Consider the following 25,390-nt stretch of genomic DNA (forward strand, 5'->3'; position numbering starts at 1 on the left):
GAGGCTGGATTGATTGGCCAAGGTCAGTTGTATGGGGCCAAGTGCTGCAATTGGGTCATGACAACTTTGTGTAATGATACAGGCTTGGGGCTGAATGGCTTGAAAGCTGCCTGGCAGAGAAGGACATGGGGATGCTGGTCGACAGCTCATGAATGTGAGCCAGCAGTGTGCTCAGGTGGCCAAGAAAGAAAATAGTGTCTTGGCCTGTATCAAGGCTGGTGTGGCCAGCAGGAGTAGGGAAATGATTGCACCTCTGTACTTGGCACTGCTGAGGCCACATCTCAAATACTGTATTCAGTTTTGGGCCTCTCACTGCAAGAAGAACATTGAGTTGCTGGAGCATGTTCAGAGAAAGACAATGAAGTTGGTGAATAGTCTAGAAAAGAGACATCATGAGGAGCAGCTGAGGGAACCAGAATTGTTCAGCCTGGACAAGAGGAGGCTGAGCAGAGACCTCACTGCTCTCTGCAACTATCTGAAAGGAGCTTGTAGTGACCTGGGGGTTGGTCTCTTCTTTCTAGATAGAATGAGAGGAAATGGCCTGAAGTTGTACCAGGGGAGATTCAGATGGAACATTAGGAAATACTTCTTTATGGAAAGCATGGTCAGGCATTTGAATAGCCTCAAGGTGGAGTCATCCTCCCTGGAGGTCTTCACAAAATCTGTAGACCTGGCACTCTGGGACATGGTTTAATGGCTGTGATAGCATAAGCTCAGCATTTGGACTTGATGGTCTTAGAGGTCTTTTCTAGCTGAAATTATTCTATGATACAAGCCAGGCTGCTGTTGGCCGTCTTGGCTGTGAGCCGCTGCCACGCTTTTGTGTTTTTTAACTACCCAGAGCCAGCCAGAGATGCAGGATGATTGGGACAAAACTATGCCAAATGTCTCCTGCCTCAGAAGGCAAGTTTCTAAAGTTGCCATCAGAGGACAGCTTGTTATCTTATTGTCAGGGGAAAGAAGAGGGTGGCAAATAGAAGCAAAAAGGGACATTGTTGGTTAAGGTATAGAAATTGCAGACATCATGTGGCAGCACTGTATACGTGTCTCAAACCCGTGTTAGGAAAACCCATCAGAGCCAGTTTGTGCTGAGATGCTGGCTTCAGCTGAAGAGTTCTCTGCTTAAATCCTTGGAGGCTGGCAGAGTGTGCAGTGAAATATTGCCCTGGGAACCTTGTTGTATGCTCTCCCCTGAGCTATTTCTGTGCTCTGTGACATACCTGAAAACAAATTGGACCATGTAGCTCAGCAAGAACATTTGCTTCTGCCTAAAAGCAGGTTTGATGCTGATGGTGTTGTCATCTGCTTTGTGCTATTGCATACTGAAGCCTCAAACTTGTTTCTGTTCTGCGTTGTTAGGCTGAGCAAACTGGAGACTTTCCACAAGATGGTGGTTGAAGAGCTTTCTAGTCTTGAGAAGGAAACTCAAGTCTTGGCAAACATGGAGAAGGATGCAGTGGTGTGTATGACTTCTTGTGTGCTAACCCACAGAAATTCCTCTTCTAATGGGAGTTTCCTTTGGGACTCTTCTTAGGACTTCTGGAACATGCAGCTTTTCAAACTGAATTCTTTCTGTGACCTGCAAAAGCAAAGGTATGTCCTGTGTACTTGCAATTCCTCTGGTCAGAGGCACAAGCAAGGCTGGTGGTACCCTTACTGATCGCTCAGAAAGTATCCTGAATAATTTGCAGCTTCATGAGGGTTTTTGAATTGGGCTAGGTTTGTAGAGTGAGAGACTGTCTGCATGGGAAACTGTGCAGGAGGGTCTTGCATCAGGCACTTGAACAAGGTGCATCCTCTGATCATGTCTATATGGGACAGAGGACATGGAAAGAGGTGGCCTTTCCTGTATAAAAGACACTGTTGGTACAAATGCTGGGCAAAAACTGCAAAAGAGGAATCCTCAGGTGTGTTGGTAAATGCCTCTGAGTTTCACCAGTAAGTACTGACACTTGACAGGCAAACTAGCCAAGCTCACTTGTCTTCCAGAATTCAGTCTGTTGATTCAGCCCTGGGCGAAACAGCCAAGACTTCTACTGACAGCATCCAGAATGCAATGGTATGTGCCGTGCAGGAGCAGCCCTCTGTGGATGGTGAGCTTTGGGCTGTGGCCTGACTGATAGGTGTTGGAAAGGAAAAGATGAAACTGAAATCCTGGGAGTGGAAACCTTTGGTTTGATCTATGAGCTAGTTCTTCGTGGGATCCTTGGTGTTGATGTAGGGAGAGCATCAAGAATGCAGAATTTGTCCTGCTAGGGGTTAGGGAAAGTGATCTAACAGCATTTGCCTAAGGGAGAAGATAAGCATAAGAACCATCAAGTACTAGTTGCTTCTCATGGATTTGTATATTGGGGATTCCTTCATTTGGAGGCTGGTTTCTGTGTAGTTAGTGACCCTTAATGTAGTTCTCCCCTTAATGTATTTCCCCCCGTCAATGTACCCCACTTGCACTTGGAGTTGTGCATCTGTGACATCCTGTGGCTTGGAGCTCTGTAGCTAAACTTTTTGCATGCTTTCTCTCATCTGTTTTTTTTTTTTTTTTTTGGCTCTGATAGCATCTTGTCTTGATTTCTAAAACTGAATTTATGAGTTTACCTGGGATCACAGAATCATAGAATTGTCCAGGTTGGAAGTGACCTATGAAGGTCATCCAATCCAACTCCTCCTGCAATCATCAGGGACATCCTCAGCTAGACCAGGATCAAGTTCTTAAACTCTTCAGAATTGTTTTCATTTGTAGGATGAGCTGAATACTCTTTCTAACTTCAGTACAATGCCTAGCTCCCATCTTGCCCAGCCCATCACACTGCTGCTGTTCCAGCTTTTGTGTGTAGAGCTGGTGACCTCGGGGGTTTGCTGTTCCTGTAGCAAGACTAGGAGATGATTGTGCTGAGTGTGGTGCTGTGAGTCTTCACTGCTGAAGCGAGCACCCCGTGTTGAAGGGACAGCTATGTCTGTGGCCACTACAGTAGGCTGGGCCTGGAATTTTAGAAAAGAGGTTGAAAATCAAGTGCTTGTTTATCTTTAGTTGTTAAAGCTTGACATGGGTTAGGAACTTCCCGCCCCACACACTATTGAAATTTACCAGACTAGGTCAGAGGGCTTGGAAGTAAGCTGAAGCTGTATTTACAGCACAACAAAATGTACAAGCATATATACATGTGCTGGTTTGAGGCTGAATTATACTGAGAGAAATTAAATCCATAGCTGTGAGAAGAAAGAAAAACAACAGTAATCTTTATCTCTGTTTTCTGTTGAGAAATGCAACTAGTCCAAATATAGATAAGACACTCACTTCTCACATACTTTTTAGCTCTCACTTCTGGCTATGCTTTCTTTCTGGTGGTCTGCTCTCTGTGGCTGACTCTGCCTTTAACTCTCTAATTCACTTAACCCCTTTTTCCTCTAACCTCCTGGTCATTTTTTTTGATGTCTTACCTGAGATCTCCAGATTTATCATGAGGTACATGTGGCTTGATCTGGTTATTTCTGATGGGAGGGGAAGGGGAAGGGGGAAAGGGGGGTTTGGGTTGGGAGCCCTCCTGGAGACTTTGATTATTTCTGGAAGGGGTATTGTGTTGCTGTGTTACTTTTAATTTGTATATAACTGTATGTATTTGTGTATATGTGCCTGTCTATTGTGCTAAGCTGCAAATATAGCTTTATTCTTCATTTCCAGTTTGGTTGAGTCTAGTCTGGGTGGTTTCATTAGAGGTGGGGGGGTGGCTAATACCCAAACTGCCACAATACACAACTATATGCAAATAAGGAATAATATGGAAATCCAACCTTCCTCCCAAACAAAGAAGACTGCCCAGAAGGGGCTCAAAACTACCCTCTCTTTCTCCCTCTACTTTCCTGGACAGAGGAAAAAAAAACATTATTCTCTGTTAGCCAAGAGTCAAGGAGAGAGATTAGAGTGGAGTTAAGAGGAAGTGATTAGATTCAGTGATACAGCCCCAAGCGAGAGTGATTGTTCATATTTTGGCTTTTTATCCCTCTCAGCAAACCAGAGAATGATACAGACTTCATCATTGTTTTCTTTTCACAACCAGTGATCTAATTTCTCTCATTAAAATATTCCAAATAACCTCAAACCAGCACAAAGCTGATAGCCTGAGTTTTTCCAGGCCACAGGACACTTTTCAAGAGGGATAGGGCTGAGGAAGGAGCATTTGCATTATGGAAGTTGCTCATCCTGCAGTACTTGCTCCAGGGTGGGACTTAGAGAATTAGAAGCTGAATCTAAATGTTCTGCCACGTACTCTGCAGTTTATCTAATGCAATACAAATGTTTGTTTAAACAAACTTTTTGGAAATGTTTTACCTTTTTTATTCCCCTTCCCTGCAGCACGAACACCCAGTGAAGAAGGAAGTGGAAAATGATGTGTTCGTTGTTCCTTCTGACTAGCAAAACCCTGGATTCGTTAGAGCTCTTAACACCGGAGCACCTATGCAGCACAGAGTCCTGTGAAGGGTGATAACCTCTTTTAAATAGAAAGAAAAACAAATAATGGAGGAAAGCAGTAGTGATGCTAAGTGTTTTTTTTTTCTTTTCTTAAAAAAAAAAGAGTGGTTCAGTTTTGACTTCTGTGTTGATAAGAAGTTCTCCTGCAAGATGTGTCCATTAAATAGCAAATAAAAAGAATCACTTAAATAGCATGATTTAACCACCAAATTGATGCATATATTGGCTTTGAGTATTCTTCATAAAACATAGAAGCATTTAATGAATTATTTTAAGTAAAACATTTGCACAGGGTAACCATTTCTTTATCTCTTTTGGGTTGATGCACTCTGCGTCCCTGTGGAAAAGGTGCTGGGGTACAGGGGTTTAGGGGTAACCTCTCTCCTGTGCATCCAGCACTGTAGGAACCTCTGAGTTGAAGCTGGATTCATTGAATTCTGGATTGCAGAGATCAAAGCCCAGAGTGATATACTGAATATTGCACAAATATTTTGATGGCATACTGGAGATTGTGGAGGGCAAGAAACTTGGAGTGTTGCAGAGAAAATGGAAAGTGGAGCTGCAGAAATTATTTTTAAAGCCAGTGACTACTGGCTTCTAGCAGAGTTCAAAGTACAGTGAACAATGTTAGGATTAGAACAAGTAGCATCAAAGATCTCTTAAAAATGAGTACCAAGTAAGCCATGCTCTTTAATGTCAGCTGCTTTGACAGAGTTCCATAAATCAGGGTTGCTCTTCACAAACTGCCTTTAGTGCTGTGGCAGGCTTTACACATGCCAGTGCATCTTGATGAGTTTGTGGAAACGTGGCATGCTTCCAAGCTCTGTCTGCTTATAAAACTGACCGCAGCTTGCTGTGTGGGTTGGAGGGAATCATTCCCTGCACACAATGTACCTTCAGGATAAAAGCCTGCTTCTGTAGGAGTGTTTCACCGCTTAATGCCGTTTGAGGGGCTGAAACTCTCCCTTCTTGAGAAGATCATGCAACAATGAGAAGCTGCTGTTGCCATCCCATAACTTTGTGGAGATGATGCTTGTTCATTTATCTTAAATATTCTTGTCTGGAGATGGCAGAAGTCATCTGGTGTGGATGTTGCCTTGGCCATTTTAAGCTTGCTCTCCAAGGAGTGTGCTGCCCCAAAGGGTGGCTTGAAATAGGAGAAGGTTGAGATATGGTGGCTCTGTCTGGGCTAAAGATTTTTGGTTTTCAAACTATGGCAATAATGGTTGCGCTTCTCATTTCTGAGATGATGTTTAACAGTTTCCTTGCTCGCTGAGTTAGACCTGCTAAGCATTTAAGGTTTGTCAGCACAATGGGGTAGATGTGTAGCAAGTCTTGTTCTGTTGTTTCCCCAACCTTCATGTGTGTTGGAGTCTTTTCCTGGTGTCTCCTGTGACTGCAAAAGTTCAGGAACCATTTTCATCCAAGTATCCTTGTTAGGTTATGTACAGAAATGAGACTGCATACTGTACCCTTGTGTAAATTGACACTACAAAGGTTTGAAGGTGAGTGTTGAGCACTTGGGAGGATGTGGATAAAGGAGAAAGCAGGAACTCTTATTAAAAATTACCATGTTTTATGCACCTGCACTTGACTTTTAACTGTTTCATTGAAAAATCTGAACTCTGAAAGGCTGCTTTTGGTAATAGGTATGAGAGAGTGGATAGGGATGCCATACAGTTTATATATCTCCTCCTCCTGCAGTTTTTATATTACCTCATATAGAACAGCTGAGGGAGTTCTAGTTTGTGAAATGTTTAAACTGGGAGGAAGTGCTGGAAACTTTGCTTTTTCTGAATAGTCTTTCCAAGGTGAACCTTATGAGATTGAATAAAAGCAAGTGCAGGGCTCTGCACCTGGGCTGGAACAATCCTCACTATCAATACAGACTGGGGGATGAGGTGATAGAAAGCAACCCTGCAGAAAAGGACTTGGGGTGAGAAGCTGGACAGGAGCCGACAATGTGAGCTTGCAGTCCAGAAGGCAAATCACATTCTGGGCTGCATCAAAAGATGTTGCCAGCAGATCCAGTGAGTTGATTCTGCCACTTTGCTCTGCTCTACTGAGATCTCACCTGGACTACTGCATCTAGCTCTGGAGCCCTCAATATAGGAAGGACATGGACCTAATGGAGAGGGCCCAGAGGAGGATCATGAAAATATTCTGGTGGTTACAGCACCTCTGCTACAAAGACAGGAGCTGGGGTTGTTCAGCCCAGAGAAGAGGAGGTTAGTAACAACCTTCTGGTACCTAAAGAAGGTCTACAAGAAGGATGGAGAGGAACCATTTACAAAGGCCTCATGTGACAGGATGGGGGCAATGACTCTGAACTAAAGAGCAGATTTAGATTGGATGTTAGGAACAAGCTCTTTACTATGAGGGTAGTGGAATACTGGGACAGGTTGCCCAGTTGAGGGCTCATCCCTGGAGATATCCAAAGTGAGGCTTGATAGGGCTCTGGGCAGCCTGATCTAGTTGAGGATGTCCCTGCTGACTGCAGAGGGTGTTGGACCAGATGACCATTGGAGACCCCTTCTGACCCAGACCATTCTATGATTCTATTGTTTGCAGTCAGTAGCAGTTGTGTTTGGAGACACCGTCTGAGGCAGGCATGAATGGCTCTTTGATTTTGGGTATCTCATACCACTTCCTGCAGTGTTGCATCAGTTCAGCACATTTGAGCTGAAACATCCTGATGGTCTGAAGTCCATTTGGCTTTGGTGGGTATCTTGGCAACACAGACTTATAACTGGGTTAATATTTCCTTTTGGAAGGTAGGTAGCTGACCTCAGCAGGTTTCCTTTGCTTGCTCACTTGCAGAGTTTTAAGTGTTATATATGCAGCTATTTATTATGTTATTTCTTTCAGTGTAATTAGACAAAGTTCAATTTTCAGCCTATTCTTCTGAACCAGAACAGCAAAGATGATGAGTGCTGAAGGGCCAAAACCGTGCATCAGTACACAAAGAAATGTGAGACACCAAGATCAGGTTGAGAACAACTGCTTCATGCTTTTTAAGCTCTCACCTAGTTTAATACTAAACTCTGTTATAACCCCTACTCTCTTTATGCCATATCTCTTTCAGGGGATGATGCTGTGCCAAGTGCTTGTTTTGTTTTCCCAAAAGCCCTGCCCCCAAAGCATATACAGAACTAGTTAAGGTTTATTTACAGGTTTTAATTTGGTTGGGAAATCTTCACAAGGGTGCTTATGGGCAAGTTTAGTACTTTAGGAAAGTCATAAAATGGAACAAGCTAAGCTACAGGACAGCTTTACCCCACTTGTAAATCAGGCTGAGCAGAGAACCTAGGGAGCAGCAGATTTTACTGATGGAGATGAAGTAGAACTTTAGAGATGCTTCCTGCTGAATTTCCTGAGGCAGCCTCTAGAACTGCAAGCTATATCTAATCATGGATCCATGTGCCATTAAGTCCAATGAGAATAAGACCTGCCACAGTCCAAAGTGTCTCAGACACAGCTTCCATGAGGCAAAGATCGTGGAAAGACACTGCTTTAGCAGCGCAAGCAAAATGCCAAACTGCTGCTGTGTTCCCCAGCTTAGGGTAGTGAGAAGGAAGTCAGGATAGGGTGGTCTGAGAGAAGCCAGGTCCAGGTGCCACTGGCAGCTCTCTTGAATGTACCTAAGGACTTGCTGAACTTGCAGACTGGTGGGAGAGCAGAATAAACTTGTGCGAGAGCTGAACTAGAGTGGAACTGCACAGAACGGTGCAAAAGCGGGAACCATGAGCTTTTTCCCCTCACTCTGTAATCTTCCTAGATGCTGTGTCTGCCATATATGTACTGTGTGCAAAGAATCCAGCCAATTGCCAGCCCATTCCAGCATGGGCCTTCCTATGAGTATGTACATGTATGGAAAAGGGCACTATTGCTCTTCCCCCTTCAAGCCTGCAAGGGGGAAGCAGTTTTGTGATGCCACCTTCTCCCCATTAAAACCTCTGGAGGTGGGGGTGAAGGGGAAAGGAGAGATTTGGAGTGCCCCACAACAACCAGAAAGAAGATTGGTACTGTCCTCATGTTTGGAATAGTGCCAGAAGATTAATTTGGTAAAATATGATACTTTCCTTTTTTCCCCCATAGAACAAATAGTGAAGTGTAAACAAGATGCATTCACATAGTGCACAACCCTGTTTCAAATCAACTTAATCAGTATGTCTGTGTATATAAGCATGGTATGCAGAAATGCCATCTGCTCAAGGAGGAGGGCAGAGTGCAGCCAATAACTGTTCAAAAGCTGCAGAGGAGCTTTATGGCCACATAAGTGAAGGTTGTGGGAATTGCAGAAGAAAAAATGTAAGAGAGAAAAATAATGAGCTGTGTACAGGGTAAGCAGTCTTCACTCTCACAGCTTCAGGCTTTCTTCCACAATGGAGAGAGGATAGTGGGCCACCTGGCCCAGGGGCAAACCAGGACTGTACAACATCTGTATTATGTTAATGCTGTGTTTATATGATGGTGTAAAATGAGGCACTGCCATGCATTAGGGAGACATGGGCATTTAATAGACTTGGCTCACACAGGTATGTAATAAAGAGCATCTGCATGGAATAAAGGGCACCTGCACTGATCTGAAGGTTGTTGCTGCTTCTGTCTGGTGCTGGGGCAGCAACAAGTGATGGAGAATGTAGGCAATGATACAGTGATAAAGGTGATATGGGAGGTTAAGGTTTTTGTTTCTCAGTCTAAGGTAAGTGCTCTCAAAACCTTCCAGTGTAAAAGCAGACTCAACAAACCAACTCCCAGCAATCAGATGCCTTAAAGATGAGTGCAGACAGGCTGATAGTAAAATTTGTTTATTTACAGTGTTATGTATTACAGGAAAATCAGTTTTTAAAAAGTCAGTGTTTCTTTTTCTTCAAAGTTGCAGCATTTTGAAGATGTTAAGACAGATCTGAAGATTTGTAAAGATACCTGACTCCAGTGTTCCTGGCTGATTTGGATCTATAAAGTGATCATCTTGGTTTGTTCGTGGTTTGTTTTTTTTTTTTTTTTCCTTTTTTTTTCTTTTTTTTCCCCAGCCCTTTTTGTTTCAAGTAAGGCATTTATTCACTTCTTTCACTTCTGAGTGAAGTTTCAACAAAAGACAGTATCTGTGGGTGTGGTTGCCATAGTGAACTTCGCACTTTAGCGCGTTGACACTGCCCACTTCGGTGGTCAAATGCATGCTCTGCCATCAAGAGGTTATGAACTCCACTCAGCCTAAAATCCATGCATGCTTACACCATCATTTTGTGGTCTGTTTTGGGCAAATGGTTCGCTTGGTTGCCTTGTGTGTTATCTTGTGAGCTCTTCCACTTCCCACCACTTTTACTTCAGTTTCCAGTGTCAAGCTGATATGTCTACTGAGTTCTGAAGCTCTCTCTTTACTTAGGGCCACATACAACACATTCAGTCAAACTTAGTCCCTTACAATGTGAGTTTTACAGGATTGAATCACAGAATTAACCAGGTTGGAAAAGACCTTTCAGGTAATTGAGCCCCACTTAACATGTTCTAATAAACTCAACCATGGCACTAAGTGCCTCATCCAATCTCCTTTTAAAGATCTCCAGGGATGGTGACTCCACCACCTCCCTAGGCAACCCCTTCCAATGCAAATCACTCTTTCTGTGAAGAACGCCTTCCTAACATCCAGTTTAAACCTGCCCTGGTGCTGCTTGAGCCTGTGAAGCTGCATCTCAACAGCCATGTTAAGACTTGGGCCCATTACTACAAGAAGGATGTTGAGACTCCAGCATGCCCAAAGGAAGGCAAAAAAACTACTGAAGGGTCCAGAGCATGAGTCTTGTGAGGAGAAGCTGGGGGAACTGCGGTGGTTTAGCCTGGAGAAGAGGAAGCTGAGGGAGACCTTACTTGCTATGACTACCTGAAAGGGTGTTCTAGTGAGGTAGGGGTCAGTCTGTTCTCCCAAGTAACAAATAACAGGGCAAGAGAAAACAGGCTCAAGTTTTACCAGGCAGGGGTTAGATTTGGTACTAGGAATAAATTATTCCTCAAAAGGGTTGTCATGCCCTGGAACAGACTGCCCATGTGGTGGAGTCCCCATCCCTGGAGGGATTTAAAAGACATGTAGATGAATTTCTGAGGGATGTGATTTAGTGCCCACTGAGTAATGTTTGGTTAAGGATTGAAACTGATGATCTTAAAGGTCGCTTCCAACTAAAATAATTCTATGATCATTGTGTGGTATCCTGCATTGTAAGTATCACACCAAGCAATCTCAAGTGCTACCAGCCCAGCCTCCTGAAATGGCAAGCTCCTGTCCGACCTCAGTGTCAGTGAGGTTCCACTCACAAGTACTGTTCATATCTGCCTGCTAGCTATGCAATGGTGCAAATGTCTTATGTATTTCCTGAGGGCTACCACAGGACCAAAGGGACGGCTTCAGCACCTTTTTTTTCCTCTTCCCTTCTTTTTAGTCCTAGGTTAAGCTAGAACAGGACTACTACTGTATATTTGAGAAGTCATACCTGCAGGGAGAAGCAGAGAGGACCGGTTGCCCTAAACCAATCAACAAGGTATTTTATTCCATCTGTATCACGTTCAGGATAAAGCTTAGGGCTGCAATGGCCAGGAATTGAAGAGGTCTCTGTCCATTCCATTGCTAATCCTGATCTATGTTTTCCTGAATCAATTTAACTTATTTTGTGACTTCTCTAGTGCCTCCCCAGAGTATCTGTGGTGATGTCATTGCATCAGGGATTTGGGTTTGGTATTGGTCTGTATGTATTTGTATCCATTCCATTTTACTCTTACTTTCATTAAAGCAGTTTTGGTTTTCTTGCCTAATCCATCAATCTCTGTCCCTTATTTACATATTTTTCCTTTTGGGACTGGAGATGGGTTAATAGGAGCCCCCTAGTGGCCAGCCCAACTCTAACCTGTGACACTTATCCTGACCTGGGCTGCAGCTGGGTGCACTGCACAGCCTTGCCTCAAGACCTCTTGCATGCCCAGCACCTGCTTACTGAGTTAGTCCAAAGGGAGTCCTAACCTTTTGAAGGCATTGATGGATGTATCTATCTGGTGTTTGATAAGGTGTTTTTGTGTCAGCATTGGAGATCAGAAAGTTTTTCCTATGAGAGGGAATTTTGCCTCCTTTGTTCTGATGGTGACCTTTGACAGGAAAAGTAGCTCTATTTGATTTGTTAAAACCTACCTAGCAGTACATTAAGTGTCTGGTAGAAAGAACTGATAAACATAATCAAGCTTTAAGCTAAAGCTTCTCGTTCAGTCTTTTTTCTTTTTTTTTCTTTTTTTTTTTCATCCTTTTTTTTAGAAAAAAAAAAAAGCCAGAAGAATTACTCTACTTATTGTACTTTCTTATTGTTCAGGAATCCATTGGCAGCAGCAAAGTAGTCCTTATGGAAACCATTCTTAGGTTCTGTTGTCGCAGAGGTTTCCTTGGTCGCTGTCCTCGAAGGTGCTCTCTGGTATGTCTACAAAAGCAAAGTCCAAAGTAAGTCTGCAGATTTCTTTAATGCTTTCCCCACCCCTCCCCCAGCAAACACTGCTCACGGTTAACTATAAAATGGAACTGTCAGGTCTTTGTTGGTGCAGACATATATATTTTCTTCAGAATCAGAGAATGCCAGGGGCTGGAAGGGACCTTGAAAGCTCATCCAGTTCAACCCCCCTGCCAGAGTAGGATCACCTAGACCAGATCACCCAGGAACATGTCCAGGTGGGTCTTGAATATCTCCAGAGAGAGAGACTCCACAATCCCCCTGGGCAGCCTGTTCCAGTGTTCTGTCACCCTCACAGGGGAAAAAGAAATCCTCCTGTTTCCATGGACTTCCTATGCCTCCAGTTTTATCCACTGCCTCTTGTCCTGTCATCAGGCATCAGTGAGCAGAGTCTGGCTCCATCCTCCTGGCACTCGTCCATTACATATTTATAAACATTGTTGAGGTTATCTCTCTGGCTCCTCTTCTCCGAGCAGCAGAGCCCCAGCTCCCTCAGGCTCTCCTCATAAGAGAGCTGTTCTGGTCCCTTAACCATCTTTGTGGCTCTGCACTGGAGGCTCTCAAGCACTTCTATGTCCCTCCTGAACCCAGGGGCCCAGAACTGGACACACTACTCCAGATGCAGCCTCACCAGGGAAGAGTAGAGGGGCAGGAGAACCTTTCTTGACCTACTAACTACAGCTCTTCTAATACACCCCAGAATGGCATTGATCTTCTTGGCCACTGGAGCACATTGCTGGCTCATGGTCAGCCTTCCATCCACCAGGAACCCACGGTCCTTTTCCCTTTCACTGCTCTCCAGCAGGTCAGTCCCCAACCTATACTGATACCTGAGGTCGGTCTCTCACAGGTGCAAGACTCTACACTTGTCCTTGTTGAATTTCATTAAGTTTCTCTCTGCCCAACTCTCCAGTTTCAGACTGTGTTAAGGGCATTGTAGTATTTTCAGTGCTGTAGGTGACAGTGCTTCACCAGTATTACTAATCTTGAATTCAAAAGAGATTTTAAACTCTTTTCACCAGAAGCTGTACATATGCAGGCAGGCTGAAGCAGTCTCTGCTAGAAGTTGGAATAAGTATTACAAAGGCCAAGCTGCCTGTTTCCTTTTTCCAGGGAGGGAGGAAAAGTTGCCCAGCAGAGAAGATTCAGACCTCCTGATTCCTGACTGTGGTATCTGACTTGCTCTACAGGTGTGGCTGAGTTGCAATGAGGAGGTGGTTATGATTGAGTCACCGTCTCTTGAAGATGTAACTGTATGTGTCATTCTTTAGTATACTAATCAAGACTAATCAATGTGGTGCTTAGGGATATGAATTAAGGTGAATCTTGTGGAGTAGGATTATAGGCTGGACTCAGAGATCCTGAGGGTCTTTTCATATATGGATGTTTCTGTGATTCTGAAAGACTGTTCTCCAAAAAGTTCTTTTTCAACCTCTGCCACTGTCAGAGAGCTCTTGAAAGACTGCTTACCTTAATGTAGAAGTTTATGAAGAGAATGACCAGTGTAGCCATGTAGGAAGATTGGAACATGAGGCAGCCGAACGGGAATCCACATGGCTTCACGGCTGCACTGAGTGTGTGCACAATGGTGAGCAGAAACTGAATCTGCAGAGAAAAGACCATGCCAGAGGGTTTTGCTGAGAAAGCCTCAGTGCTAGATCAAATGAGATACAACAGCAGCACTGTGGTAGTTTAAGGCTTATTGGAATATTCCAATAAGAGAAACCAGGACTTTCCTGAAAGGTCATTGCATAACATAAATTAAAAGCATCTGATATGAAAGAAGAATTATGGTAAAGTCTTTAGTTTTCATTGGTTTGCTGAGAGGGATAAACAGGCAATGCACAAACAATTTTGATCGGAGGGCTGCAGCACCTCTCCTATGAGGACAGACTGAAAGAGTTGGGGCTGTTCAGTCTGGAGAAGAGGAGGCTCTGAAGTGACTTTATTGTGGCCTTTCAGTATCTGAAGGAGGCCTACCAAAAAAGCTGTACTTGTATTTTGCAGCAAAGCTAAATTTACAGCTTTATCTTACTTCCAAGCCGTTTGAGCTGGTCTGGTAAATTTAATTTGTAGGGTCATTTCTCAAGCCCATCACAGTGATCAAGTTTTGTTCTTTGAAAGCTTGAGTACTCTTAAAAACTGCACCTTTCTGATCCTATGAATGTATTGTGAGAGTTAAAACAGTACTTCTGTGAGATAAAAAAAAAAAACCACAGCAGGCATCAGAGATGAATTTATAGGTCTAGTTAGCAAAATGAAAGCTCTTTTTTTTTAATAGGAATTGTTCTGTTTTCCAGACCATGTTGTGCCAGGTACAGTGTTGGGCAGAAGCTCAAGAAAACTGAGGGCTCCAGGCAATATCTTTAGGAACCTGAACAGAAAATGAAAATCTGATGTCGGAGGGCAAGTTCAGGTAGGCTGGTGTTTCCATTAACAGAGTAAAGATGGGAATAAACAAAGCAAACATGAGATGGAGACTCCACCTGGGGTACTGTGTGTAGTTCTGGAGCCTCCAACACAAGAAGTATGTTGAACTGTTAGAGCAAGTCCAGAGAAGGCCACAAAGGTGATCAGAGGGCTGCAGCAGTTCTGCTATGAGGACAGGCTGCAAGAGTTTGGGCTCTTCGGGCTTCGAGGAGACCTTGTAGTGGCCTTCCAGTATCTGAAGGGGGCCTACAAGAAGGCTGAGGAGGGACTATTTACAAGGTCTTGTAATGATAGGATGAGGAGTAATGGGAGATAGTCCTGCACAAAGTTCTGCAACGTGGGTCCTTCCCACAGGCTGTAGTTCTTCAGGAGTGAACTGCTTCACCGTGAGACCTATCAGAAAACTTCTCCGTGGACTTTTCTCCACATGCCCCAGCTCCTGCCAGGAGTCTGTTTCTGTGTGGGGTGCTCCATGGGCTGTAGTTTCTGGCAGAGCACTTTCTTCTTCTTTGTTGTGGAGTCCTCCATGGGCTGTAGGTGTCTCTCTGCTCCACTATTAAGCTTCATGGGCTGCAGGGGAAGCTGCAAGAGGACAGCTTCATCTCCCTGGGATGCAGAAATATCTCTGCACCTCTTTCATCTCTTCTGTTCCTGCTTGGGTGTCTGCAGGGCTGTTTCTATCACTTTCTCACTCCTCTCAGCTACTGAGCAGCATTGTTTACTCTTTATTAAATATGATATCACAGAAGTGCTTTGCTGATGGACTCAGTTTTGGCCAGGGGCAGCTGAAAGGAGTTGTCTCTATCAGACAGTTTTTATAACTTAAAAAAAAAAAAAAATCTATTTGTCATAAAATCACAGAATTGTCAGGGCTGGAAAGGATCTCAAGGATCATCCAGTTCCAACCTCCCTCCCATGGGCAGGGAGACCTCACATTTAGATCAAGTTGCTCAGAGCCACATCCAGCCTGGTCTTAAAGACCTCCAAGACAGGGGCTCTCTGGGCAACCTGTTCGAGTGTCTGATCACCCTCATGCTGAAGAACTTTCTAATGTCCAACCTGAATCTACACACATGTAGTTTTTCTCCATTCCCCCTAGACCTATCACTAACCAACACCCTAAAAGGTTCCTCAACAGCTTTCTTGTTCACGCCTTTCAGATACTGGAAGGCCACAACAAGGTCATCTTGGAGTCTTCTCTTCTCCAAACTGAACAGCTCCTACTCTCTCAGTCTGTCTTCATAGGAGAGGAGCTTCAGCCCTCTGATCATCCTTGTGGCCCTTCTCTGGACATATTCCAGCATGTCCATATCTTTCTTGTAACAGGGGCTCCAGAACTGGATGCAGTACTCCAGGTGGGGTCTCACTGGACCTGTTGGCCACTCTTCTTTTGATGCAGCCCAGGACACAGTTGGCTTTCTGGGCTGCAAGCGTGCACTGGTGACTCATGTTGAGCTTCCCCTTCATGATGATTAAGAAAAGCCTATTTTTTTTAATGCAAGAGATCAAAACTTATGACATTTTAAAGACTTCAGAGTTTCTCCTGTGTTGTAGAGAAAAATTGGGAGCATCATTTTCATTATGAAGTCATCCTGGGTGACACTTTTGACTCACGTATGATAGTTTTGTTGCATTTGGATTGCAACAGGCATAATTCTACAAATGATAATGTTTATCTGTTATCCATTTTGTCCTCTCTGGCATTTTAAAGGCTATCCAGCAGTTGAAAATGGCAACAAAATAGATCCTTACCAGTTGTGCCTGAGTGAGGTATTTCTTCCACCAGAGATACTTGCGCATGGAAGGGATGACTGAGAGTCCGTAATAGGAATACATGAGCACGTGGATAAAGCTGTTCAGAGTGGGTCCGAAGAAACCTGTGAAAATCCATCATGGAAAACACTTTCATGTACCAACTGCTAAAGAATAAGAGAAGATATTATTGCTAGCATCATCTCTTCATGTGGTAAGTCTTTGCAACGAGAGTGGTAACATAGTGGAAAGAGTTGCCCAAGGATGAGATTGAGGCCCTGTCCCTGGAGACATTCAAGATCAGAGTTGATGTGGCCCTGGGCAACCTGATCTAGCCCTGCCCCTTCTGGATGCATGGAGGTTGGCCAAGATAACCTTTGAGATGGCTCTTCCAAGCCAATGTAATCTGTGAATCTAAAAGTCTTTTCATTGCTGTTATTTGCTAAAGACATTCCTGGTGTGAGGAGATGACCATGTGAGGGTATCTAATTTGGAATAAAGCCCTTCAGTGGTTCTCCTGCTGTGGAAATACCCAGCATTTTACCCCAGATAATGCACAGAATCACAGAATGGTGGACGTTGGAAGGCATCTCTGGGGCTCTAGTCCACCCCCCACGCTAAAGCAGGGTTACCTGGAGCAGGTTGTCCAGGATGATGATCAGGCAGGTTTTGAACCTCTTCAGAGGAGACTCTACAACTTTCTGGGCAGTCAGTTGTGGTGCTGCCAGCCTCAACATAACAAAGAGTTTCTTTACTTTTGGATGGTACATCCTGTGTTCTGCTTTGTGCCCATTGCCCCTTGTCTTATCACTGGGCATCACTAAAAAGAATCCTCTTAACACCTACCCTTTAGATATCAAGAATTTATAAGATTTGCTCTCGGTCTTCTCCTCACCTCTGCTATGAGGACAGGCTGTGAGAGTTGGGGCTTTTCAGCCTGGAGAAGAGGAGACCTTGTAGTGGCCTTCCAGTAAAGGAAAGAGGCCTACAGGAGGGCTGGGGAGGGACTATTTACAAGGACTGGTAGTGACAGGTTGAGGAGTAATGGGTTTAAACTGGTAGAGGGGAGGTTTAAACTGGATGTTAGGAAGAAGCTCTTTCCAGTGAGGGTGGTGAGACACTGGAACAAGTTGCCCAGGGAGGTTGTGGATGCTTCCTCCCTGGAGATGTGCAAGGCCAGGCTGGATGAGGCCTTGAGTGACCTATTCTAGTGGGAGGTGTCCCTGCCTATGGCGGGGGGTTGGAACTGGATGATCTTTGATGTCACTTCCAACCTAAACCATTCTATGATTCTCTGGGCTAAAGACCCCTAGGAGAATAAGCATTGATAAGATCTGCTCTCAGTCTTCTCCAGGCTAAAGACCCCTAAGCCTAGGTCTTTCCTTCTGAGAGAGGTGCTCCAGTTACCTTGTCATCTTCATGACCCTCCACTCTCTGGTAGTTCCCTGTCTCTTTTGAACTGGGGAGCCTGGAACTGGACACAGCACTTGAGACATGGTCTGTGTCAGAGTGGAGAGGGAGCAGAACCTCCCTCAACCTACTGATCAAACTTCTTAATGCACCCCAGGATACCACTGGCCTTCTTGGCAGCGAGGACACACTGCTGGTTCTTGGTGAACTTGTCCAGCAGGACTCCCTTGCCACAGTAGCTACTCTTAATAGATACTAATTCAGAGAATTCTCCTTCTCTGGAGCCTTTCAAAACTCTCCTGGATGCGTTCCTGTGTGAACTACCTATGGTGATCCTGCCTTGGCAGGGGAATTAAACTCAATGGTCTCTGGAGGTCCCTTTCAACCTCTAAGGTTCTGTGATTCTGTGAATTGTCTAGAGTTGGTCTCACCAACTGTTTTGATTTTCCACTGATTAACTACTTCATAATTACTGAGGCACAAAGGCAGCAAACCTGTAGAACTGTTGTTGAGTTCATTTTGTCATGACTGCACCAAGTTTACTGGTGTCATGAGTTTCTCTTAAATGTATTTTTAGAGTAGATCTGTATGTGGTCACTCTGTGTGCTGCTCAGTGCTGCCTTGTCTAAAGGTGCTTTGCTGAGTAGTAAATCTGAGGGCTTGTGGCAGCTAAGTGAAAATCTAGAGCCTAACACTCACATTTGTTAACTTTTAGTTATGAACTTTTAACTAGGCTTTCAATTTTACTGTTTGGGAATTCTGAAAGGTTATCAATGTTGTGATAGCTTGAGGCTGGGTGTCTTTAAGAACCATGAAGTCACAGACCTCCAGGATGTCCAGAGTGTCCAGGAGGTAGACCAGTGAGGCCTGGTTAGACCCTTGTAATGCTGCCAGTTGGAGCCTGGAGCTGCCAAGCTGACTTTTAGCTGCATCACATTGATTTGGTATGGGGGTTAGAGAGGCATAAGGTGTAGGGGGAGCATTGAAGGCCTGGGTTTGTGGTCTGGTTTAGAGGGAGGTTGGTGTGAAGCTTTGGCTTAAGGGGTTCTTGGAGAACCGTGGCCAAGGAGGACTATGGATTTTGAGTGTTTTAGATGCTTTGACTGCTTGAAAGAGTCCAGCACAGAGTCACGAAGATGATTAAGGGAGTAGAACGTTGCTCTTATGAGGAGAGACTGAGCATGCTGGGGCTGTGCTGCTTGGAGAAGAGGAGCCTGAGGGGTGATCTCATTCACGTTTATAAAGATGTAAAGGTGAGTGCCGGGAGGATGGACCCAAGCTCTGCTAGGTGATGCCCAATGGCAGGACAAGGGGTGGAAGTTGAGGCATAGGAAGTTCCATGGAAACATGAGGAGGAATTTTTTCACTGTGAACATGACAGAACGCTGGAACAGGCTGCCCAGTGAGGTTGTGGAGTCTCCCTCTCTGGAGATATTCAAGACCTGTCTGGATGTGGTTCTGTGTGATCTGCCATAGGTGATGCTGCTCTGGCAGGGAGGTTGGACTGGTTGAGCTTTTGAGGTCCCTTCAAGCCCCTGACATTCTGAGATTCTGTGATTCTGTATTGTTGTATGCGTTATGAACAGCCTTTCCATTTGAACTCTCCAATTCTATCCACTCCTTAGTGTAAGCATTTTTCTTTTACCCCTTTTGGAAGAGGTAAGAGAACATCTGTCTGGCTGTGAATTATGGCAGTGGGCTGTCAGTGCCACACTTGCTTTGCCTGGTGATGGGATTCTCCTCCAGCTGCAGGTGACTTTATCCCCCAGGTGACAAAGCAAACACAGACTTACTTTGCCCGCAAGGTATCCAGTTCAGAACACACCACCAAATGTTAAACATGGTGGCATGGTGATACACGTGAAGGAAAGTGATCTGGCTGGTTTTCTTTCGCAGCACAAAGAAGATAGTGTCCATGAATTCAATTACTTTGGAAAAATAATACCACCACAGCACCTTAGCTACCTGTAAGAGGAAGAACAAAAGAACAGGAGATCAATATCTGTCCATGCAACGGCTTAAATACTGCTGTGCTTCACCAGCCCTCCTGGGCACACAGCTTCCCAAAAGATATTAATGTTCTACTGAAGAAAGAGCACAAGCTCTTACTTCAATTTTACTCCTCTTTTGAATGAGGCAATTTAGAAAAAAAGAAAGCATCATTTTTATGTAAGGCATAAATATATAAATATCTACATTAAGAAACAGAAACTTGAACAGTTTTCTAATTATGTTGTTTTTTTTTCATCAAAGGTAGCTGCATGGGATTTTTGTGTATTTTTTTTTCATTTATACTTTCTTGGCACTGAACAGGTTTTGCTGTCAGCTGCTTCTTAAAACAATTCAACTTTGATACTCAACACAATGAGCTAAACCCTCCTCTGGAGTTGAGATATTGGGTCAGAGATGTGGAGGTGTTCAAGAAAAGCCTAGATGAGGCACCTAGAGCCATGGTCTAGTTGATTGGATTGGGCTGGGTGATAGATTGGACTATATGATCTTGGAGGTCTCTTCCAACCTGCTTCATTCTATGACTCTATGATGTGTCCTGAGATAGTTAAAGGGGAAAATATCTCATTGACTGAAAAAGGTCATTCATTGATTTTTTAAAAAAAAATTCCTTGCCAGTGCACAGACAAATTTTGAGGACTTGGCAAACTGATGTAAGGTATCCAATCTTTCTTCCTTTGAGCTCTAATGCTATCTGGAAATGAAGCCTGAAGTGGGGGAATGATAGAGTTAATACATGGAGTTTCTGTGATGCAGAAATAAGGGTTGAAACTAGAGATAATTCAGCAGGATGTCTCTTGAGTTTTCTGAGTGTTAGAGTTGGGCTTGAATCAGTTTGCAGTTGGAACCCAACAAGTGCTGCATTTTTAGATGATTGATTTTTCTCCTGGTTTCTTGTATGATAGCCAGGCTGAGCTGCTGCTGCTTCTTACCCGGATGTCAGCTTCCCCTGCACTGTGAAGGTTCTGGCACTGCAGGTTGTAGCCTCCTTCCCACGTGGCAAGGATGAGCTGGAACAGAAAATGCAGTGATTATAGAAGCAGAGAAGTGCTGGGTTGCACTGCCATTCAGCAAAAACTGAGCAGGCTGGAGAGTTGAGCAGAGAGGAACATAACAAGGGCAAGTTGCAGGCTCCTACACCTGGGGAGGAATAAGCCCATGTACCTGTGGGGCTGGAGCACTGTCCTATGAGGAGAGGCTGAGGGACATGGGGCTTTTTGGTCTGCTGAAGAGAAGACTTAGAAGGGATCTAATCAATGATTATAAACACCTAAGGGCTGGGGGTCAAGAGGGAGGGGACATACTCTTCTCAGTTGCTCCCTGTGGTAGGACAAGGGGCAATGGATGTAAACTACAGCACAGGAAGTTCCACCTCAACGTGAGGGAGAACTTCTTTACTGTGAAGGTCATGGAGCACTGGAACAGGCTGCCCAGAGAGGTTGTGGAATCACATCCTGTGATCCTGTGACCACCAGAGATTAAGCAGCTGGAAAGCAGCTCTGTAGAAAAGAACCTGGAAACAACAAGGTATTACCCCTAGTCCCAGGGCAAAAGAAAGACCAGCAGCTGGAAAATAAGCAAGCCTTGGAAGGCATTTGGAATATTTGCAATTTGCCTGGAGAGAGTGCTGCCTTTTTGATGAGTGGGCTTAAATGTTCTTCCTAAATGCAGAACTCAGAAAGGTCAGTAGAAAAAAACAGATCTCTGACCATGAAAACTGAGCAGAGACAAAGTGTCCAGCTAGAATAACTGCAGACAAGGATAGCTAAGTCAGCTCCTCACCTTTCAAAACAAAGTATTTGGCTAAGATAGAAGAACACCTGGGAATTTAACCCTCTTCTGCTCAGAAAAGCTGTTTGCCCTGCTCTTACATTTGTTTGTCTTGCACTGCACCCTGACCTTATGCTGTTAAGGTTTTTTTTCTCCCTCACTTTTCCTTTCTTCCAAACTAAGTGCACCTATTCTCTTCTGGTTTCTCACTTTTCCTTTAGCTCTCCTAAGGTTAAGGCAGTTTTTCTGTCCTCATTTAAAGAATTATTTCAAAGGAAGCTATCACCTGAAATACTGATCCTTTTTGTTGTAGAATGATTACTTCTCTAAGTAGAGATTACATTCACTAAGTTGTGAACAACTAACAAGACTAAACAGTAATTTACTACAACCTATTAATATGTCATTAGGCAGAAGTTCATGGTAAAATTCAAACACATTTCAAGTGTTACCAGCAGGTCAAGGGAAGGTCTCTTCTCTCTCTACTCTGCCCTAGTGAGGCTACATCTGGAGTGTTGTGTCCAGTTCTGAGCTCTCCAGTTCAAGAGAGCCAGGGCTCTACTGGAGGGAGTTCAGTGGAGGTTACAAAGAGGATGAGAGCTCTGGAGCATGTCTCTTATAAGGTGAGGCTTAGAGACCTGGGACTATTTAACCTGAAGAAGAGAAAACTGAGAGGGGATCTTATGCTTCAGCTATTTATAAGCACTGATAAAGGGCTAGAGGATGGGGCCAGGCTCTCAGTGATGCCCAGAGACAGGACAAGAAGCAATGGGCACAAACTAGAACAGAGAAGGTTTCATCTAAATGAGAGGAAAAGGTCTTTTCTGTGAGGATGCTGGAACATGGGAGCAGACTGTCAAGCTGTGGCATCTCCTTCCCCAAAAAGATTCCAAAGCCACCTGGACATGGCAATCCTGGGTAGCCTGCTCTGGGTGCCCCTGCTCTAGTGGAGGTGTTGGATTAAATAATCTCCAGAGGTCCCTTCCCAGCCTTACCACTCTGTGAGGGCAGTCAGGATCTATGCATTTTTTAACCTTTCCCCACACTGTTAAAACTTAGACCTTCTGCTGCTCAAGTCTTTTTACACTTGTACACTTACAAAACAAATCTTCCTGATATCAACCATTATAAAACCAGAACAAAACAGACTTTTCAGTTCTCCTTCTATTTTGGATTTGTTCCTTTTATTTTCACAGAATCACAGAATTAACCAGGTTAGAAAAGACCTCTGAGATCATCAAGTCCAATCTACCACCTTACTCTTCTAATTAAACTATGGCACTAAGTGCCTCATCCAGTCTCCTTTTAAACACCTCTGGGGATGGTGACTCCACCACCTCCCTGGGCAGCCCATTCCAATGCCAATCACTCTTTCTGTGAAAAACTTCCTCACATCCAGCCTAAACCTGCTCTGGCACATCTTGAGACCATATCCTCTTGTTCTGTCACTGGCTGCCTGGGAGAAGAGACCAACTTCCACCTGGCTACAACCTCCTTTCAGGTAGTTGGAGAAAGCATTAAGGTCTCCCCTGAGTCTCCTCTTCTCCAGGCTGAACCCCCAGCTCCCTCAGCTTCTCCTCACAAGGCTGTGCTGCAGTCCCCTCACCAGCCTTGGTGCCCTTCTCTGGACATGTTCAAGCACTTCAACGTCTTTCTTAAACTGTGGGGCCTCAAACTGGACACAGTACTCAAGGTGTGGCCCAACCACTGCCACGTACAGGGGCAGAATGACCTCCCTGGTCCTGCTGGCCACACCATTCCTGATGCAGGCCAGGATGCCGCTGGCCTTCCTGGCCACCCGGGCACACTGCTGGCTCATGTTCAGTAACCTGTCAACCACAGAATCAGCCAGGTTGGAAGAGACCTCCAAGATCATCCAGTCCAACCTATCACCCAGCCCTATCAAATCAACTAGACCATGGCACTAAGTGCCTCATCCAGACCAGTGTCCTCAGGTCTCTCTCCTATTTGACCACTCTTATCCCAAATCTAGGAATTTGGGATAAGAAATACAGGCCTTTCAAGGAATTTCCGAGATGTAACATTGTGATGTGTAGGGGTAAAAGCAGAGCAGAGGTTGATAGCTTTGATTGAGCCAGCATTGTGTTTCTGACCTTTCCTGCTGTCAGGGGATGCAGAGAAGGCAATTATGGTATTGCTGGGAATCCTCATGATGTCATGGCACCTATGGATCTGCAAGTCATGACTATAATCCGGAAGTGTGACTGTGGGGTGAATTTTCAGCTCCTAGAAACAGGTAATATGAAGGTAGTTCACAGTCCTCTTAAAAAAAAATCCTGTTAAGGTAGCTAACCCAAACACCTTGTTCTGTACAAGGCCAAGTTGCCCCAGGGAAGGTTTAGCTTGATATTAGAAAAAAAAAAATTCACCAAAAGGGTTGTCAAGCCCTGTTCCAGGCTGCCCAGGGAAGTGGTGGAGTCACCACTCCTGGAGGGATTTAGAACATGTGCTGCTGTTGTGCTGAGGGGCAGGCTTTAGAGGTCCACTTGGGACAGTGCTGGGTTAATGGTTGGTCTTGATCTTAAAGGTCTCCTCCAACATAAATGTTTCTATGTAAAAATCTCTTCTTCTGGCTTCACTGAAAAGGTGAAAAGCATTGGGCTTGCAATATTTGTGTGGTTCTGCTCTTTGCTCTGACTCAAGAGGTCCTCACATCCAAGTCCTGCACCCTCACGTGGATGTGGCTGCTTACTTACAAATCCTCTGGATTTGTAGTAAGGCTGTGAAGTTACCTGGGGACACAGGCAGCTTGAGACATCATGCCACCCCTTTGCTAATGACACATATCTCTAGATCTCCTTTTTAATCTGACCCAGATGCTGCCAGTGTCCTGGTTTTCTCAGTGCCTGATCAACAAAAGGACTTTGGTGAGACCTTGATGACTAGCTGAAATTTAATTTAAATAGGGCAGAGGTGATGCTTACTGCTGGGGAAAGCACCCTTAAGACCATGACAGAGATTATGTCTCTTCCAATTAATGAGAGAGAGACGTTATCTTCACACAAGTAATTTCACAATTCAGAGATTGATGTTGGTCTCTTTTGTTTCCAGTTTTACTTTGCCATTGGAGTTGTGACAGTTTTACCTTGTGAACTTCAAAACCTTATCTTGGCCTCAGGCTGCATCCCTGGAATATAGTTTGTGAGCTGACTTGCATGTGAAATAACTTTAAAGACCTGATTTCACAGTAAGAGGTTTTTCTATTGATAGTTGGTGCCTTTAGGATCTTAGGCAGAGATCTGTGTAGAGGAAATGTGCATTTTTTTTTCCTTCAGTGAAGCTGCTAAAAGTTTTGCTTTTTATTAGAACAAAAAGATGCAGATTTTTGTCAATGTGGTTTAGAAACTGTGGGATCAGTAGACTTGATCTGGGTCTATGAACACTTAATGGTGCAGACCCAGTACCAAACCTCTGATTCAGGTTTCTCTTGCAGTGGTGAGGGTGGAGGAAATTGCCTCCTGGCCCCTCAGCCTGCCTAATTGAAGCACAGGACTTCCATCTAAGCTTCAGGTAATTGAAAAAAAGCCATGCTCCAAACCCAAGTGTCTCACTCCTCCATTCTATTCAGTGAGGAGACATCAGTGCCTTTGATGTCTATGTGTTTAACTCAGAAATCTAAGGTCTACTAAACTGCCCTTTTAGGAGGCCCTGAAAGGCACCTGACTCTTCTTTGACATAAAAATGTTGAGGCACCTCGTAGGCTGAGGGCAGCTGGGCAGAGCTTGTATTCTTTAGACCTTGTATTCTTTAGACCTTGGCCTTTGGGGATAGCAGGGTTATCTGACTTGATGCTAATGGCACATCTTAGAGTTGTCCTGGAGCTGTTCCTCCAAGTACTTTAGGGATTGGTTGACCTCAAAGCTCATGGAGCTAAACTCAGCTCCCAGACACTTCATGCCCATGGAGATCTGGCTCAAAAGAGGAATCTGCCCCTGGAGGTTTTAAACCAGCCCTTTTTGTTATGACTCGCTGCTTTTATAGTTGTATTCTCACCTTGAGGCTGTACAAGTCAACTGTAGTCAAGGGACAGCTGAATTAGGTCAGC

At 44.4% G+C, this 25,390-nt stretch overlaps 2 protein-coding genes across 19 annotated transcripts in view; one reads left to right on the top strand and one right to left on the bottom strand.

Moving 5' to 3' along the window:
- Window positions 1-4,662, top strand: part of SYCP2L (synaptonemal complex protein 2 like) — a 36,836-nt gene extending 32,174 nt beyond the window's left edge. For 15 of the 18 annotated variants that reach the window (XM_064160901.1, XM_064160902.1, XM_064160899.1 and 12 more), the window contains 4 exons: window positions 1,360-1,459; window positions 1,535-1,593; window positions 1,990-2,093; window positions 4,352-4,662. In XM_064160901.1, coding sequence (XP_064016971.1) covers window positions 1,360-1,459; window positions 1,535-1,593; window positions 1,990-2,093; window positions 4,352-4,386 — 298 coding nt within the window. In that variant the 3' untranslated portion in view covers window positions 4,387-4,662. The remainder of the gene's footprint in view (window positions 1-1,359; window positions 1,460-1,534; window positions 1,594-1,989; window positions 2,094-4,351) is intronic. The other 3 variants (XM_064160903.1, XM_064160917.1, XM_064160916.1) reach the window with 2 other exon arrangements.
- Window positions 4,663-9,263: 4,601 nt separating this feature from the next.
- Window positions 9,264-25,390, bottom strand: part of ELOVL2 (ELOVL fatty acid elongase 2) — a 56,523-nt gene continuing 40,396 nt past the window's right edge. Inside the window, exons 5-9 of the mRNA XM_064160918.1 lie at window positions 20,487-20,564; window positions 19,338-19,509; window positions 16,135-16,259; window positions 13,423-13,557; window positions 9,264-11,925 (exon numbers count right to left, since the gene is read on the bottom strand). Of these exons, the coding sequence (XP_064016988.1) occupies window positions 11,797-11,925; window positions 13,423-13,557; window positions 16,135-16,259; window positions 19,338-19,509; window positions 20,487-20,564 (639 nt within the window). The 3' untranslated portion in view covers window positions 9,264-11,796. The remainder of the gene's footprint in view (window positions 11,926-13,422; window positions 13,558-16,134; window positions 16,260-19,337; window positions 19,510-20,486; window positions 20,565-25,390) is intronic.

This window comes from Pogoniulus pusillus, chromosome 21 (assembly GCF_015220805.1).
Source record: "Pogoniulus pusillus isolate bPogPus1 chromosome 21, bPogPus1.pri, whole genome shotgun sequence".
Lineage (NCBI taxonomy): Eukaryota > Metazoa > Chordata > Aves > Piciformes > Lybiidae > Pogoniulus > Pogoniulus pusillus.